Source organism: Thunnus thynnus, chromosome 12, assembly GCF_963924715.1.
Source record: "Thunnus thynnus chromosome 12, fThuThy2.1, whole genome shotgun sequence".
Taxonomy (NCBI): domain Eukaryota; kingdom Metazoa; phylum Chordata; class Actinopteri; order Scombriformes; family Scombridae; genus Thunnus; species Thunnus thynnus.
This window is the reverse complement of record NC_089528.1, coordinates 30179694-30197434: the sequence shown is the minus strand read 5'-3', so window position 1 is coordinate 30197434 and position 17741 is coordinate 30179694. Positions and strand designations below refer to the sequence as shown.

At 38.2% G+C, this 17741-nt stretch overlaps 1 protein-coding gene across 1 annotated transcript in view; it reads left to right on the top strand.

Annotated features, from left to right (window-relative positions):
• Positions 1-4967: 4967 nt before the first annotated feature.
• The window catches only part of kcnq3 (potassium voltage-gated channel, KQT-like subfamily, member 3), a 34746-nt gene continuing 21972 nt past the window's right edge, over positions 4968-17741 (top strand). The window contains exons 1-8 of the mRNA XM_067606839.1: positions 4968-6895; positions 7844-7970; positions 9482-9654; positions 10992-11165; positions 12574-12684; positions 12984-13079; positions 13218-13316; positions 15416-15438. Of these exons, the coding sequence (XP_067462940.1) occupies positions 6746-6895; positions 7844-7970; positions 9482-9654; positions 10992-11165; positions 12574-12684; positions 12984-13079; positions 13218-13316; positions 15416-15438 (953 nt within the window). The 5' untranslated portion in view covers positions 4968-6745. The remainder of the gene's footprint in view (positions 6896-7843; positions 7971-9481; positions 9655-10991; positions 11166-12573; positions 12685-12983; positions 13080-13217; positions 13317-15415; positions 15439-17741) is intronic.

The following is a 17741-nucleotide window of genomic DNA, read 5'->3' as shown; positions in this document are numbered from 1 at the left end:
CCAGCTGCCAGTCATGGTTTGGCAGATGTAAAATGCTTTTCAACTCCTAACGCATGATGTAATTTTGTAATTCTGGTGTAATTTCTCACCTCAGTACTGATGCTTCTGCTTTCTTTCTTTGGAATCACAGAACCGAAGCAGAAAATACTGAACGTCCCCATTTTTAATGTGATATCCGCCATGATTGATGAGGCTGTAATGTGTTTTCAGGTCAATCGATAAATCAAATCAGTTCAGGTTGAACTGAAGCTGTGTTATGTGATTTTTTAACTGTTTCTTGTCACTTTTACACACATCAGATTTCTACTAGAGATACTGAAGTTGCAGACGTTGGCTTTATTTCACCTCTGCACTCATAAAACTCATCAGAAAATCAGAAAACTGCAGCAGTCAGACTGCAGCGAAAACATTCGGGCCTGATCAGCTGTATTTCGGCGTGTCAGAGATCTCTGACTCTGCAGCAGGACGCTCTCGCCGGCTGACTGGCTGTCATCGTGTTGTGACAAGTGTGAAGCTGCTTTTCCCCAAACTTCTTCTTCTTCTCCTCGGAGATCCTCTGCTGAATAAAGATCACCGTCTCTCATCTTGTCCTTGTGACTGCGGGCATTAACGGCGTTCTGCTGCCGTCCTTTCCCACCAGTGTTTGCATATCGCCGAGCAAATTAACTGTCAGAATTGCATCGTAGGCACTCTCTTTATTGAATCTCGCCAGCAAATTGGTTGTTAGGGAATCCTCAGGGGTGGTATCAGCTCCTGGGAGCCCAGCAGGGCCGAGGCTGAGCCACACCGATGGATGTAAAGTGGATTAATGGGGAGAGAGAGGCTTTCAGTACAGAGAGAGAGAGAGAGAGAGGCTGTACAGGTGGGCTCCTCTCATCATTACTGACTCATGACCTTTAAAAACTGATAAAAACATCAATCCAGAGCCGAGTTGAAGTTTAAAGAAAACAAAAAGTTAATTTAAAGTTTTGTTTTTATCCGATTGAAGCATCAGATCAGCTTTTCAGTCACAGGAAACTGGACTGAAGTGACTTTAAGTAATACAATTTGATCCTTTTTTTTAGTCATTTTTTAAGCAAAAATACTAAGTATTTGCTGGTTGCAGCTTCTCAAATGTGAGGATTTGAAGCTTTTCTGTGTCATTCATGACTCTAAACTGAATATCTTGGATTTCTGGACTGTTGATCAGACAAAACAAGACATTTGAAGGCGTCACTGTGAGCTCAAAGAAATTACAACATGCATTATTCAGTTTAGTGTTTAAGTGCTGCAGACAACGTTTCTCTTTGCATGTGTATGCTTTTTTCAGACATCAAACTGAAGATGTTTGACTCCACAAATGTCCCTTTTTGTTTTGAGTCTTCTTGTTTGTGCTCGTAAACATGATCTGTAACCTTCTCCAAGTAATTTCCACTGTAAATCTCTGTTTACCACTCTGGTAACTCTTCATCAATTCCACCTGAAACACCAGCATCAGTCCCTCTAACTGAACCAGCTCGTTGCTCTTTCCATCCATTTTCTCGGTATGAAGGGAGGGAATATGTTCTCCGTGGTGTCTCTCCAGGTCTAGGCGACTCCCTTTGTGAGCCAATCACAACACAGATTGGATTCCATGTTTCATTTATTTGGTCAGCGGGCAGGTAATGGAGCGTTACAGCAGAAGTATCCAGCAGTATTACACCATCTGACTCTGCATCACAGTCACACTAATGTGGCATCAAAGTCTATTTTTTATTCATTATTTTTCTTATTGTACATTTGAAACGTTTTGTTTGTTTGTTTCTTTACAAAATTTGTGTTTTGATGTGATAAAACATCAATGTTAAAGATAGTCCCTCCTCTACTTTAGGTGTCATTGATGCTCAGATTTAAGGATAATGTTTATTTTTCCTATTTTCAGTCCCAGTGCAGTGAACTGATCTGTGTTTATCCAAAGCCTGATATATCTTATATTTCTGTGCCGTAGACCTCTGTCGTTGTCCAGAAACTATTAAAAACACATCACTGAGCCGCACCGCTGACATGTTCCTTCATAACCATGAAAACACACACTATAGTTTGTTTTATCTCAATCCCACACACACACCGTCCTGCTGCCAGAAACACTCACTAGAACACCAAATGTGGATTCATCCGCCGCTTAAAATAGTCCCCAACAAATGCACTATTTCCTCCTGTTTGTTTAATTTGTTAGAAACTACAGCACCCAGCTGAACCAATGAGCTCAGAGCTGAGAGCCACTAACACACAGCTGGTTCAAAGGCCCCTTTACACTGCAATTTTTGGGCTTTTTGTCCGAGAAACGTTTTAAGTCTTTGGTCGTTAATCCAAAACTGGTCAAAATTCTGACAGAAATTTAGGACCAAATTCTCACAATGTGACTGCTGCTACGACCCACATCTACAAACCAACCAATCAGGACATGAAATTATGTAGAATACACTGGTCAGTGTTACAATTTGTAAGTGTCATTTTTTAATAAAGTTTGTGGTAAAAAAATATACACAAACCAAAACAACAGAGGTGAAACGAACAGGACGAAAAAAAGACGCAGTTTTGCTGCGTTTTCAAAACATCAGAGCTGCAGATGGATGATGGAAGCTGATGACGTGTCTCTGCTTTCATATACTTTTTACTTTTTACATCGTAGCGCTACAATTTACCAAACTTTCATCTCACAATCTGACAGCGACAAACTGATATCGTACAGTCTGACACGGATTGTGACCAAGGTTTTATTAGAGTCGTCTTGCATGATGTGACATGAAACTTACACTATCATTTCTGTCGCACAGTTTAAAGGAGCCTTTAGTCTTTGCATGGGAATTGTTGAAAATAAGTCAAATATAGAATAACTTAAACAGCATAGAGCTTATTCTTTAAGATGAACCTGCTCAGAGCTGCAGATTTGAGACTTGAAACACAAAAATGAGGACTTCAAACCAGCTGTATGAATGTGAATCAGGACACTGCTGGAGTAAAAAACACTTTTGTGAAAAAGTTTAATTTTTAAAACATATTGACCAGACGAGCTCTGGTTTATAGCTATGACGCTATAAAGGAAGGTTTGGAATCAAAGTTGTGTGAATTCATTGATGATTCTCATATTTTTTTGGCGATACTGTTCAACCCAGTGATTTCCACCAGGCTCCTCTTGATGTTTCAGGGCTAAAGAGCATCGACTTCGCTCTGTGTGTCTTATTGAACAAACTATTTGAAGCCAGATAGGAAGCCGAATGTGTTGCAGTATCTGTTGGATCATATCAAGTTAACATCGACCTCCTCGGCTCACTCCAGGATTATCTCTGTCCTCTGGATAACTTTGAGGTGAAATGCTCTGATTTAATACAGGGGACAGGAAATATGCTAAAAAGGCACAATGTATGGACTTCAAACAGTCAACGCACACGTCAAGACATGTACACAAACACACGGCGTGTTCAGAAGTCAATCATGAGGCGTCTGCTAACACTCAACTATCATTTCCTTCAGGTGAATTATGTAAAACTCTCCGGCTGTTTGGATGTAAAATATTCATGCTGTTGTGGTTGTGCAGCACTTCAGAAACTTCTCAGAGATGTCAATACTGACTCATGGCAACACAACAGGCCATGAATGATTCAGGATGTAGGATCAGGAAGTGAACGTTTAGAGAAAGAAGCTAAAGAGCCAAAAGTTCATTTGGAATGAGGTTCACCCTTTTATTACATTTTGGTACGTATGGAAACAAAAAAAGTTATTCAGCCAAATTATGTGTTCTTAATCATAAGGAGCTATGGTTGTTGCAAAGGTTTTTCACATGTTGTTTGTGTGTCCACTGTCATATTTTGGATCAGACTCCAGCTCAAACATGTACGGATGTATTTTAAAAGCTGACATTTCAAGTAAAGAACAAGAAAAAGTAGTGAAATCCTGCTACTATAGTTTGTTTCATAGTTTGTTCATGTAGCCTCTGGAGCTGGCGAAAATCTGCCAAGGGGGCAGCTTCTAAGAGCTGACCAATCAGAACAGAGCGGGCTCATCAGGAGGCGGGCCTTAAAGAGACAGGAGCTAAAACAGCCTGTTTCAGACAGAGGCTGAACTGAGGGGCTGCATAAAGGGACAGTATAAGATAAATAAGGAGTTTTTAACTATAAATCATGCAGATATTCCAGTAGAGCCCCAGAATGTAAATACAGAGCTGTAAGTGTGCATAATACGTTCCCTTTAACTATAGGACTGTGGTCCTGACGAATAAGCTAAAAAGAACAAAATAACCTTTTTAACAGAGGTGACGGTGGAGAATATTGGACATGCAGCGCTGGTTAAATGTTAATTGGTGGTATTGCCGTGCGGTTCTGCAGCTGGTTGAGTTTATTCATTGTGGTTCCGCATCATATATCATAGCAGGGTGGTTAGCTACACAATCTGGAATAAAGCCCGGGTGTACTCTAGTGTACAGGGAAATTTAAATAGCCATTTGTTTGAGTGTATCCAATTAATTTCAGCTCTGACGGGCCTAAATATAGATGTTAGTGTAGAAAAAAGGAGCCTGAGTGGATCATTCAGCTTTTTGAAATACAGGATTAGGCTGTGTGAAACTGAATGTTTGGGTTGGCAGGGCATAGAATAAGAATGAAAAAATCAGTGTAATGAAGATAAGTTACTGACATCCTTCATAATAAATAATAAATACTGTTAACAGCAGCATTAATGAAAGCATTACAAGTTGAAGTGGTGTAAATGTGCACTAGCTGTTTACATAATATATATTACAGGATACATGCTGAGTAACATCTGTTATCACCATAATGAAAATCAATCACTCTAACTAATGTTATTTGGTCGTTTAGTCAATAAATGTTATTGGCATATAATGTTTTTTTCTGTGTTCAGTAATGTAAAGCATCAGGTCAGATATGTTGACCGTATTCCATATTATGTCTTTCACTCTTCAATCTAAACAGCTCGGATATTAGAAAGCTAATGTTAGTGTTGTCAGTTGCTAGCTTAGCAACAGTTAGTAGTTGTAAATATTTAGTGACAACTCATCTCTACCTAAGTTCATGTGGTGAAACTGGTTTTAAATATAATGAAGGGTAAAATCTCCACTTGGTAAACATTTAACTATGCCAGGTTATGAACAGCTGTAACTGTTGGGTAGCTAGCTAACTGAACCAACTGACAAAGCTAACATTAGCTTCCTAAAATCTTTCTATTTGTTTAGAGCAAAACGTATCAGATGCGATATAATCAACAAATCTGACTTGATACTTGAGTAAAATGCAGTTTAATAATGAATAATGAAAACTGGAAAGATTTTAAATTACATTTCACTATTAGACTCAATGCTGTTAGCAAAGCTAGGTTAGCATAACACTGATCAGATATTTCCCTCTCATTCTAAATATAAATAAATCAAAGTTATACCTGCATTACAATGGATTGGTAGTTTATTATATTCACCCCCTAAAATTCTTAATTTTGGAAGTTATGATATAGATATAAATATAAATATAGATATAGAGGCTGTTTACACTTGGTTTTTAAAATGTGTTTCATAGAAATATCTGTCAACACTTCATCTCCTGCTCTCAGCATGAGTTTCTACCTCGCCAAGGTTAAAATTAGCTGCTTCATCAGTCTCCTGCTCCTCTCTGCTGCTCTGACCCCAGCAAGGATTTACATTATTTTCTTTGTGATTGAGTTGTTAACATTTACCCTGACATTCTGGCATTTCAGCCCAGGACCCCACCGCCAAAAGATTTCCATTTTGTGACACATCATTTACAATTTTGGCCTTGCTAAAGAAAGGGTGTTGGCACATGAATGTGAGGGAAGTCAGCCAGTTAACTGCTAACCTGCTGCTAAACCAAATCACAATGCAAGTGTACGACGCCCTGATGGAGGACGTCAGGTTGACACCACACAGACAAGAGTGCCAGTTGTTCAACTGACTGATGAAGATTATTCTTATTGTTTTTGGAGAATGTGCCAACTTTATAGCTACAGTAACATCAACAAGGATGTTTAGAGGTTTCGCAGTATGTGGGTGAATATCTGCATAATAAATTAGATGTGTTGTGTAAGTGGCCACAACCAAAATTCAGAATTTTGATTGAAAAATATAATATAAGCATTTGGATGCTAAATCTTACCTGTGTTAAACATTTAACCAGTGAAACCAGTTAAACAGCTGGAGTGGATAAATGTCCAGTGAAAACAGATAAATGGGTTATGTTGCTTTTTTAAAATGTGATCCTCTGATACACATCTTTGTTTCTGGAGATATATATCTTGTTTTCTTTCATGTCCTTTGTTACACTGATTTATAACATATTCTAGCAGAATGCTTTTTGTTGTTTTCAGCTGATATGAAGTGGCAAATCATATTATTTTCTGCTGTGTCAGAGAAAAAGTGCTTTTGATGCAGTACTAAAGAGTGTAATTTAAGAAGTAGATTTTCACAGAAGGGAGAAGAAGCTTTAAAGTCACCAACAGAGATGCAGCTCACTCTAGTGGTGAGATCCAGACACTGCGTTATGGTGGAACAAATAAAGTGAACATTTATACCAGTTTTATTGCTTTTATCACCTTATTTTGTTGATTTTCTCCAGCATACATTTGTATTTTCTCTCATGTTGTTGTGTTTTTTTGTACTGAAGGTGAAAAGTTGCATATCCTGCACATCAGAGACACTACTCTTCTTGTTCACTTCAGTTGTAATTGAGTATATTTACATTGCCGTATTGGTACTTTTACTTAAATGAAGGATCTTCTTCCGCCGTTGTTTACTGACGTGCTTCATGTTTTGTGTGTCTGCAGGTTTTTAATTGTTCTGGGCTGTTTGATTCTGGCCATACTGACAACATTCAGGGAACATGAGAAGGTGTCTGCACACTGGTTGGTTATACTGGTAAGATTTCAGGAACTTAAACCACTTAAAATCCAGTTTCACCCCTTTATTTTCCCATAAGTAAACCCAAATCCCATAAACGTTAAGATCTGTCGGTTTGACAGTATCACATATATATAAGTAACACATATATCATCATCTCATTCATATTATTTATGATCACCTGACTTTTGCAGTAATTGAATTTTCTCTTACGGTGTGTTTTTGGATTCTTATGCGATTACTTGGCAATAAACCTGTTTCTGATTCTGATTCATATGTAAATATTTTATATCTGTTGTGGATAATTTTACACAAATTTCCCCAAAATTAACCTGACAGATCTTTGGAAACTTCAGGATCTCCAAAAGAAATTTAAATAAAGTACTGAGGGTTTGAACAGAGTTTGGCTGCAGCTCATGAATTTGCAAAGATTAACCTAAAACAGCTGAACAGTTTCCCTTTAGATCTTATTAGTACACTATAATGTAGTTATAAACAGATATAAGGACATTTTAAGTGTTTATTAATGTGAAGTATCTGTCAACAATTATAACTTTGACTATGAAGACATATTTTATATGATTACAACTGTGTTTTACTATATTTTCATTCATTATCTTTTTATTCAGCAGCCTACAAATAAACACTTATATCTGCTTACAATTACATTATAGTGTGTTATAAACCATTTATTAACTGTTTATGTACTGATTATAAATGATAAATCAGTTGAAATAAAGTGTTACCAGAAAAAAAAGCTTTGGTTTAATTTTAAAATCAACTCTTCTTTGCACATCCATTTTTGTGTTTTAAAATAAACTTTAAAAACTTTAAAATATATTTATTGATCATTATTGGATTGTTAATGTAAAACACACATCACACATTAGTCTGAACATGAGTTGAACTTTCTACACTGTCATTTTTCTTCCTTCTCTTGTGTTGACGGCGTTTGATTCTTCTCAGGAAACCTTCGCCATCTTCATCTTCGGGGCAGAGTTTGCACTGAGGGTCTGGGCTGCAGGATGCTGCTGTCGCTACAAAGGATGGAGGGGGAGGCTGAAGTTCGCCCGCAAACCTCTGTGTATGTTAGGTAAGGAGCTGGAATCACAAAAATGTAACAGCGTTAAAAACAAAAATAGAGACAAACGGACACGTGTGCTGCTCCCTGCAGCTCAGAATAATGGAGGAGAGAAGCACTCAGCAAAGTAGTACATGGTATCAGTATACAGCAAAAAATAAATGAAAGGGATAGATGAAGTTACTTGAAATTGTCTCATGAATTTGTATTTTAAGGTAAGAGGTTAACACTAATATAATATAACAATAATTCATACAGTACTGACATTATGTGCTGTTTATACTGTAATACCAGGTAGAAAATATGTTATTCAAACCAGTAGATTCACGTTAGAGAAGAATCTGAGACCTTCGTCAGCCTCTGGAGGCAACAGTAGAAATAACACCAACACTGTACAAAGTTAACATTACATGCTGAAGAAGCCCAAAGCTAGAAATGTTTTCTGCCTCCGAGTGAACAAACCAAATCAGATTTTTCATATCAGATCTGAGACACTTGCATACAGGATGTGGTCACAAATCCGATAAATATCCGATCTCTGGATCTGCATCTGCTGTCAGAACAGTCAGAGCAGAATATTTTTTAATGTTTCTCTTCTGTGTCGGCACCTCACAGCCGGGTAAAAATAAACATGGAGGAGAGAAACAACAGCGGCGGCGGAGGTCGATGGAGAGAGGAGGAAGTTTCAAATTTGTTGAACATTTATGGAAAAGCTTCTACTCAAGCCAAACTTCTTATTCTTGTGCGCAGGCAGCTCACATTTCACTTAAATCTGTGCTTGTGTGGTAGTTCAAGCACACAAACATGAATGTGAACCATCAATACAAAAAGATCGAATCTGACTAAAGAATCAGAATTAAACATTAAGGCCTTTAATGTCACAAACATCCTTAATAACCTGTTTGATCAGACTCTTACATGAAGAATCTCTTATGTGTAAAGTCTATTAAATTTAATATGAGACCATGTTTTAGTATAATCTTCAGTGTCATCATAGAAAAAAATTTTTAACGTTGTGATGCAGTTTGCGTCGAGTCAGGTTGTGCAAAATAATCTTTAAGAAAGTTTTCATGTTAAACCAGTAAAAGGACGTTTATCTAAATAAACACAACTTCTGAGCTGCATGTATCTGCAAATATCATCGAGCATAATCTGTCCATCTCCTGGATTCACTTTATAAAGAGGGACGATGTGCAGGATTCTTTGTTTCCTTTCCAAGACAAGAGTTTTTCGTCCTACGCACCTCTCATCAGGAGTTGATGGTGTGCTGATGTTTCCCAGAGTAAAAACTCCTTCCTTGACCCATTTCTCCCAATCAAATCTTCCCTATGGTTATCTCCAGATTGTGTTCATACAAATGAGTACTTTATTTTATTTTAATCAATTTATGAACTGTTAAATTTACTGTAGTGAAGAATGGGTTTTTGTCTGATGCATGCTTTTTATTGTTTCTTTTCTGAGACGGCACATTTAACAGGTCTGAATGGGAATCCTACATGAATCTTCTGTCTCCTCTCTGTCAGACATCTTCGTGCTGATCGCCTCGGTGCCGGTGGTGGCGGTGCGGAACCAGGGCAACGTGTTGGCCACGTCTCTGCGCAGCCTGCGCTTCCTGCAGATCCTGCGGATGCTGCGCATGGACCGGCGAGGAGGAACCTGGAAACTGCTGGGCTCGGCCATCTACGCACACAGTAAGGTAGGAATCATCCCGACGCGCAATCAGGACGGTGAGAAAGCTGAAGCAGCAGTAACTTGTGTTACAAGTACTTTAAAAGGAGCTGAAGTGTAATAACTGAAGGGAGTTGAAATGGCTGCGTCAATATGGAAATGAGATACAGAAAAAGAGCACAACTTTAAATTGAAATTTGGAGAAAAGCGCTGAAAGGAGCTGAAGTGTAAAGTGTAATCACTGAAGGGAGTTGACATGGTGGTTGAAATGTAAGCATGGACGTGAGATGATATTTAAAGAAAAGAGTTCAATTTTCAGCTGAAATTTAAGCGCTGAAAGGAGCTGAAGTGTAATAACTGAAAGGAGTTGAAATGGCAGTGTAAATATGGAAATGAGATACAGAAAAGGACTTCAACTTTGAAGTGAAATTTAAGTGCTGAAAGGAGCTGAAGTGTAAAGCGTAATCACTGGAACAAGTGAGTGATTACACTTTGGCAGTTGAAGTGTAAGCATGGAAATGGCGTTGTATATACTGAAAAAGAAAGTGTAAGTGTAAGCACTGAAAGGAGTTGAAATGGCAGTTGTAAGGACTGAAATGAGCTAAGTTTACTGAAAGGAGTTGAAATGGCAGTTGTAAGGACTGAAATGAGCTAAGTTTACTGAAAGGAGTTGAGATGTCCACTGGAGTAAATTAGCTTAACTTAGTTGAAGTATCAGCCACAGTCAAAGCAGTAAAAAGACTTGAACTGTAAAGACTGCAAAGAGCTGAAGTGTGCTAAAAGGAGTTGAAGGGTCGGTTGGAAATGATGTCAGATGAAAAGAAGGAGTGTTACTAATATTTAAACAGCAAAAAAGTAAAGTAAAGTTTTTACAAAGTGCTTCAAGTATCAAACAAAAGCGAACATTTACCGTCAACCATAACAGAACTTAAGCTCTTACAGCCTTTAAGTGGAAGCAGGAATAACAGCTGTTTAAAAGTTTTTCTACCAGAGGATGTATTGATCCCTACCAGAGCGCTAATTGATCTTCATGCTAATCTCTACAGGATGTGTGTGTGTGTGTTCATATTCATGCTATGAGTGTCTCAAACATTTCTAGTGTTGTAAAGTTTGTGGTTAAGCTTGATCATTTCTATTTTCTTCCAGTAACTGTCAAAAACTTTGAGAAGAAAATTGTATTATGCCATTATAATATTAGTTGTTATTCTCAATGTGACATTTTCCAGAACGTTTCTACGACTGTGAAGCAGCATTAAATAATTCAAAGTTTTCCAGATTTTACAGCCTGTTAATGTCTTTACAACGTGTGACAACTGTAATATCTAATTCTTGTGTGTGTTTGTGTTTGTGTTTGTGTTTGCGTAGGAGTTGATCACAGCCTGGTACATCGGCTTCCTGTCTCTGATCCTGGCGTCTTTCCTGGTGTACCTGGTGGAGAAGGACGACGTCTCCATGGACATGTCCAACCATGACAACCCCACGGCTCAGCCCAAACCGCAGGACTTCGACACCTACGCCGACGCTCTGTGGTGGGGACTGGTATGTAAAGCTATCCGTGCCTTTATTTCAACCTGTCTGGATTACTGTCACTTTATATATTCTGTATTCAATACAAAAACACTAAATCATCTACAATTAGACTAAATGCAAGACTGGAAATGCCTGAAATGGACTCACAGCACACAGTGTAGAAAATGTCAAACTAGTTAAAGAAGCCACAAAAAAATGGACATTCTCCTCTTTCTGTTCAGACCTCATGAGGCATCTTATAATGTATAATCTGTTGTATAATAACAACCTGTATAATCTCCACCATCACACTACATGGGATAAAAGTCTTGACAGTCTTGCCCCTCTGAGATTGGGTCTATCTGACAGATTGGGGCATTACTGGACTGATATCTGACTCTGATGATGTCTTTCAGGGACTAAATTCATCATAAGTAACTCGACAAAAAATGGGTCTTGTTTAGTCCAAAAATAAGTGGTCAAAACTTCCTTCTTTGTATCTGAGATACAGACTTATTTCTACAAAATCCCAAATCAACTGAAAATTGCACTGAATAACTGAAATTACTTCATTATTTATTTAAACTTTATTTAACCAGGAAGTCTCTTGAGATACATTATCTCCTTTACAACGGGGATCTGACCAACATGGCAGCGTAAGATATGTGTCATAAAACACACATCATTAGTTCACAACTGTATTTTTAGTGAACACGCTGGTGAAATTTACATATTTTCATGAAAAAAGGGTCTTGAAATCTGAGTATGAAACTAAATAACAGATCTTTTTGCTTTGATGTTATATTTTATTCTGTCTTTTTGTCAGTTTGTTAGTCAGATTTTGGCTCGACATCGGCGGGCAGATGGCTCTTGTTCCAGATATCGACTGATAACAAATCTGGGAATTAGGCCAAAAACAATTATCAGTTTAGTTGCAGATATTCTTCTGCGTTCACTCGCAACTTCAAAATCTGCTGCTGAACAACATGATGTGTTTTTATTTTTACATTCAATCTGGAGAACAAGTTATAAAACCTGAGCCGGGAGCTTGTTAGAGGAGTGTTCGGTGTTGGCAGAGCTTTACGCTCTAATGAATGCCTCCGGTGCGGGAAGCAGCATGTCCTCATTAAAGCGACCGTCCTTCAACCAGGAGACCAAGAGTTCAAGTTTTATGACAGCGAGCATCTGCCCCGCTGAGCGAGTTACCAGTCTGACCCTGTGAAACACTGTGAACTGCCCTTGGATGGATCGATTCAGAGGTCACAGAGCAAGAGCCGAGTTTCTCAACAGAGCTATAACGCTGAAGAGTCGAGGACGTTTAGACTGCACCATTTTCACCGTGTTACACAGCAGTCTGGATCAGTCTTTGGTCTTTTTCAAGTCACAAATTTGACTTTGAATTGAGGTGAAGTGTAATCTTCTTTTTTCTCTTCTGCAGATCACGCTGACCACCATCGGCTACGGGGACAAAACCCCAAAGACCTGGGCTGGGAGACTGTTAGCCGGCACTTTTGCTCTGATTGGAGTGTCCTTCTTCGCTTTGCCTGCAGTGGGTACACTCCTGTATTTATAATCATTACAGCATCACTGAGTCCTGCACAGGTCCAATTATTTTTACAAATTTACAAAACTATTAATAGAAATTATGTGACTGTAAAGAGGGAAGATTAAATATGATTTCAACTGGACTTTAAAATGGGACCATAAGAATCACGATTTATAACCACTGTTGTTAAAAAGTATGCGGGACCCCGAGAGGCGAGCCTATATTTTGAAGGTCTTAGTGTCATTCACGGTATTCTGTCAGATCCAAGAGACGGCAGTGTTGTTGTTGCTTTGCGGCTGCAGGGTATTCTGGGTTCAGGCTTGGCTCTGAAGGTCCAGGAGCAGCACAGACAGAAGCACTTTGAGAAGCGCAGACATCCGGCTGCCGGACTCATCCAGGTGAGATACGACCTGACATCATCTACTTCCTGTTTGGTCTAACTAAGGCTCACTTCTGTAATGCTGTTTTTTTTTAATTTTTGATATATATACAGTTAACCTTGAAGTGTTTAATGCTGATATTATTTGCATTTCAAGTCTGCCTGGCGATATTATTCCACCAATCCAATCAGGGAAGACCTTATTGCCACGTGGAGATTTTATGAAACTATAATATCTCTTCCCTGTTTCAGGCAAGTAAAAAAAAACACACAACAAACCTCCATCATGGCGTGACACACTGTACATGTGCCTCCTGCATGCACTACCGTACATCCACATATACATACCTGAACGTGAATTTTGTTGTTTTTTGTGTTTATTGTTTTGTTTCTGTGCGGTGACATCAGTCATGATTTTTGTTCAAACTTTTCTTTTTAGTTTGCATGTTTATCATTAACCTGAACTGAAGTCTGTGGTTTCCATGGAGATCTGGATGCTGAACGTTGTGTTTAACAGGTATAACAGATGTGATCATACATGACTCTGGTTTCCCAAAACATCATGAAGTTCAATTTACTGTTGATTAACCTTTGAAAAACTCAACATTGTGTTTAAACTGTTATGAGAGTACATGTGTGTTACAGAAAGAGAAATTACTTAATCATCATGTTTCACTTGAGGAGCTACTTTCTAAAAAAAAAAGTCCAACATTTTAAAGGATAGTTGGTCATTTAAGACCTTAGAAAACATATTTTGTGGAAATATTTGATGTCATTCTTGTACTGACAGATGCTGCCAGTAAGAGTTTGGATCTTTATTGAGAACCACTGACAGTCATTTGAAACTACAACAGCATTTGCAAACGGTTCTCCTCTGTATTTCATTCTTGTATAAACTGGCAAACATCTGTGTTACATTTTTATTTTATTTAAATGCAGAACCGAAATCACAAATCACAAGCACATAAAAATAATACAAATAAACAGCTAAGCAAACACACACACACACTGTTGCTGAGAATTAAGCAATAACAGTTTCTTTTCTAGTGTTCTCTCTTAAAAATAATAATTTACATGATGGAAACACTGGATTACAATTCATTAACCCACATTATGATTAATTGGTCTACATCTATTATGCTATACATTCAATCCAAAGGCTAACTGGCTTTAACATTAGTTACATCATAATAAAGTTATGTCAAATATAATATCTCCATATCCTTATCATAAATATCTAAAATGGTTAGGGAGAGTTAAATAACTGTATTAAATGAATTCAGAATTCATTGAGTAATAACTGGCTTGTTTACCCGTCTAGATGTCCAGTCACTGGTTTTACAGACAATTCTCTTATTATAGAGGCCTGTGGAGAAAATGCTGTTAAAGAGGACATATTCTGCACATTTCCATTTCTCAACTGGAATATCTTTGCATGATTTACAGTTAAAAACTGCTTATTTATCTTCTACTGGTCCTTAATGCAGCCCCTCAGTTCAGCCTCCGTCTGAAACAGGCCGTTTTAGCTCCTGTCTCTTTAAGGCCCCACCTCCTGATGAGCCCACTCTGTTCTGATTGGTCAGCTTCAGGAAGCTTCCTCCATCCGGCTCTGGGGGCTACGTAAACAAACTATAGTAGCTTTTTCTCCTTCTTTACTCCAAATGTCAACATCTCACATCCATCTGTACATGTTGGAGCTAAAATCTGATCCAAAATATGAGAGTGGAAAAAGCCAACAACATGTGGAAAAACCTTAGCAACAACCTTAGCAACCAAAGTTACAGAACAGACGGCTGACATCAGCTCATCATGCATTCCTGGCAGGTTGAAGCCCTGACTTTTGACTTGCAGGCAGCATTTCTACATACGTTCACCTCAAGTTTTGGAACTTTGACGATGTTTAACATCCGACATCATAACAGAATATAAATAACAGAAAACCAGAAAAAGCATAATATGTCCTCTTTAAATACATCTATAGTTCATCTAGGTTTTGGAGAAACTAGCTAAACAAAGTGGAAGGTGCTCAGTAGATAGTTTAAGCAGCCTGGGAGTTTAAAGCAACCATGCTGAGAAAACTAACCGAACTCTGCAGAATTATTATGCTCACTTTGTGCAAAGAGTTTTACTGATTTACATCCTTGGCTTATAAACCAAATAAAATTGTTCTAACATATTAAGTTTTAAATTGCATTTTAAAAATATGAGATGTGTAGATTTGTAGATCTCAAAGACAGGAAACAGTCATGATGTTGGATTTGTCGCCTGACTTTTAGAGCTCGTTGAAGGATGTTAACAGCTCTGCCCTAGAAAAGTTTGTTAACTTTTTTTTCTTCTCTCCCCATCCAAAGGAAGGATAACTTGGAGGCCATGACGAGGTGGGTCAATGTTCTATGAAATACTGTAAATCACACAGCGCTGCGCCCAGAGTAAAGGCTGGTGGCGCTTTAATTAGCCCTACAAGCTGGAGAGACTAATGAAGGTTTCCTAGAATATCCTCCCGTCCGCTTTTAAATAGCTTCCTATATTAATTCACCAGTCAAATAAATCTCGAGGCTAATAGCTGTGGTAAATATGCGAATCGTGATATAAAACTCCCACTCATCCCGCTCTTTAATAGCGCTGCCTTCCACATCAGCTACTTTGATGACATTTAGACCGAGAGATTTTTCTAGAAACCTATTAGTGAGTCCATTAGTTATGTTTCAATTTGAATGACGGTTTAGATCAAGTAATTAAGGCCTGAGATGGTGTCTTCGGGTTTGATGATTTTCTTTCTCCACCGTGCTGAAAGATATTAATGAGTTTCTACATTAAAACACATCATAAAAGTCCCACAGAGGATGTTTGATTCGCTGAAGAGATTCATCTCGTCTTTATAACCGGCTGAGACGATTCTCTTTTTCTCTTCTTATATTTTACATTTTAGACAATTAGAAGTTCAAAATACGTCCTTTAACACAGTGACAGGACACGATATCACTCTGAGTGAATCAAACCTGTGACGTACAGAACAGAGGAAGTGAAAGCCGACACTGATCCTCAGTGGAGGAGAGTAAATTTTGATGCATTTATACTTTACAAATTTACAAATTTACATGTGATGCTCCTTTATTCTTCCACTCCGCTACATTTCAGAGGGAAATATTGTACTTTCTACTCCACTACATTTATTTGACAGCTTTAGTTACTTTTCAGATGAAGATTTGACACAATGGATAATATAACAAGCTTTTAAAATACAACACATTGTTAAAGATGAAACCAGTGGTCTCCAACCTTTTTGGCTTTTGACGTCTTACAAAAAGCAGTGTGTAGTCGGGGTCACATTTCACATGTCTATGAGTTGTTAACAGCTCCACCAAATAGTGATTTTTCCCTCTAAACTTCTCACATGCTTTCATTTCAATAAATGTTCAAATGATCCAATATTTCAGCAAAAATCAAAGATTAGAGAAAAAGTCCAAAAACTGAAAACAGATTTGTGTATCAGAACTTTGTTTTTTCTTCTTTCCTCTCCCATTAATCATCTCACCACCCCTCAGATTTATCTGCTGACCCTTTGGAGGGGCCCGACCCCTAGGTTGGGAACCACTGGACTAAACTAGCTAACTGTATATAAAGTAGTGTAAACTAGCTCCACCTCCAGCAGCTACAACAGTAACATGCTGCTCTAACACTGATGCTTCACTATTAATAATCTAATGATGTCATATATAATAATATATCAGTCAGAGGGACCAAACCACTACTTTTACTGCAATACTTTAACTACATCAAGCTCATAATACTTATGTACTGTTATTTAAGTAGGATTTTTCATGCAGGACTTTTACTTAAATGGAGTATTTTTATATTTGCTGTATTGGTACTTTTTGCTTAAGTGAAGGATCTGAGTATTTCTTCCACCACTGTTGATCCTTTAAAATATGCTCAGATCAGATTTGATCATTGCGATCGGGTCCAGACATCTCCAACAGTGGGTATAAACCTGTCAATAGATGCTAACTCAACAAATATTTAAGAATTATTTAATTTGATCATATAAAAAGGTCCATAGTGCAGTAAATGTTGTTGGTTCTTAAATTGGCTTTAAAAAAGGAAAAACATCATAATTTTTACGACCAGTCTAAAACCAGCCATTAATGAAAATGGAACTGGATAAATTCCCAGTCAAATTTTATTCATAAAGCCTAAAATCACAAATCATAACTTTGCCTCAAAGGGGTTTACAATCTCTGCAACATACAGCACCATCGATCCTCAGACTGTCAGTTCAGACGAGGTAGAAACTCCCAAAAAAATCTATTAACAGGAAGAACAAGGAAGAAAGCTCAGGAAGAGCCAGTTTAGAGGTGAGCGACATACAGCCATCAAATATACTTTACCTCTCTCTCTGCCTCCTGACTGTTGGACTCTGCTGATCCTGATGGAGGTTTATTACAGCGGAGCGTTCTGCTCCGACGCCTCCTGGCCTCCACTGAGCCGCCATGTTCAACCTGCAGGATCAACTTACTGCTGCTGAAAGCTGCTGAACAGCAACAACAGTCCAGAGTCCTGATACGGAGAGGAGGGAGGTTCAGTTCACTTAGACACCACATCCACACTAATACGATCTCTGTCCACACGACCATTTCAGAAATAATCTCCGTCCATACTAACACGCCTTAAAGAAGCGGGC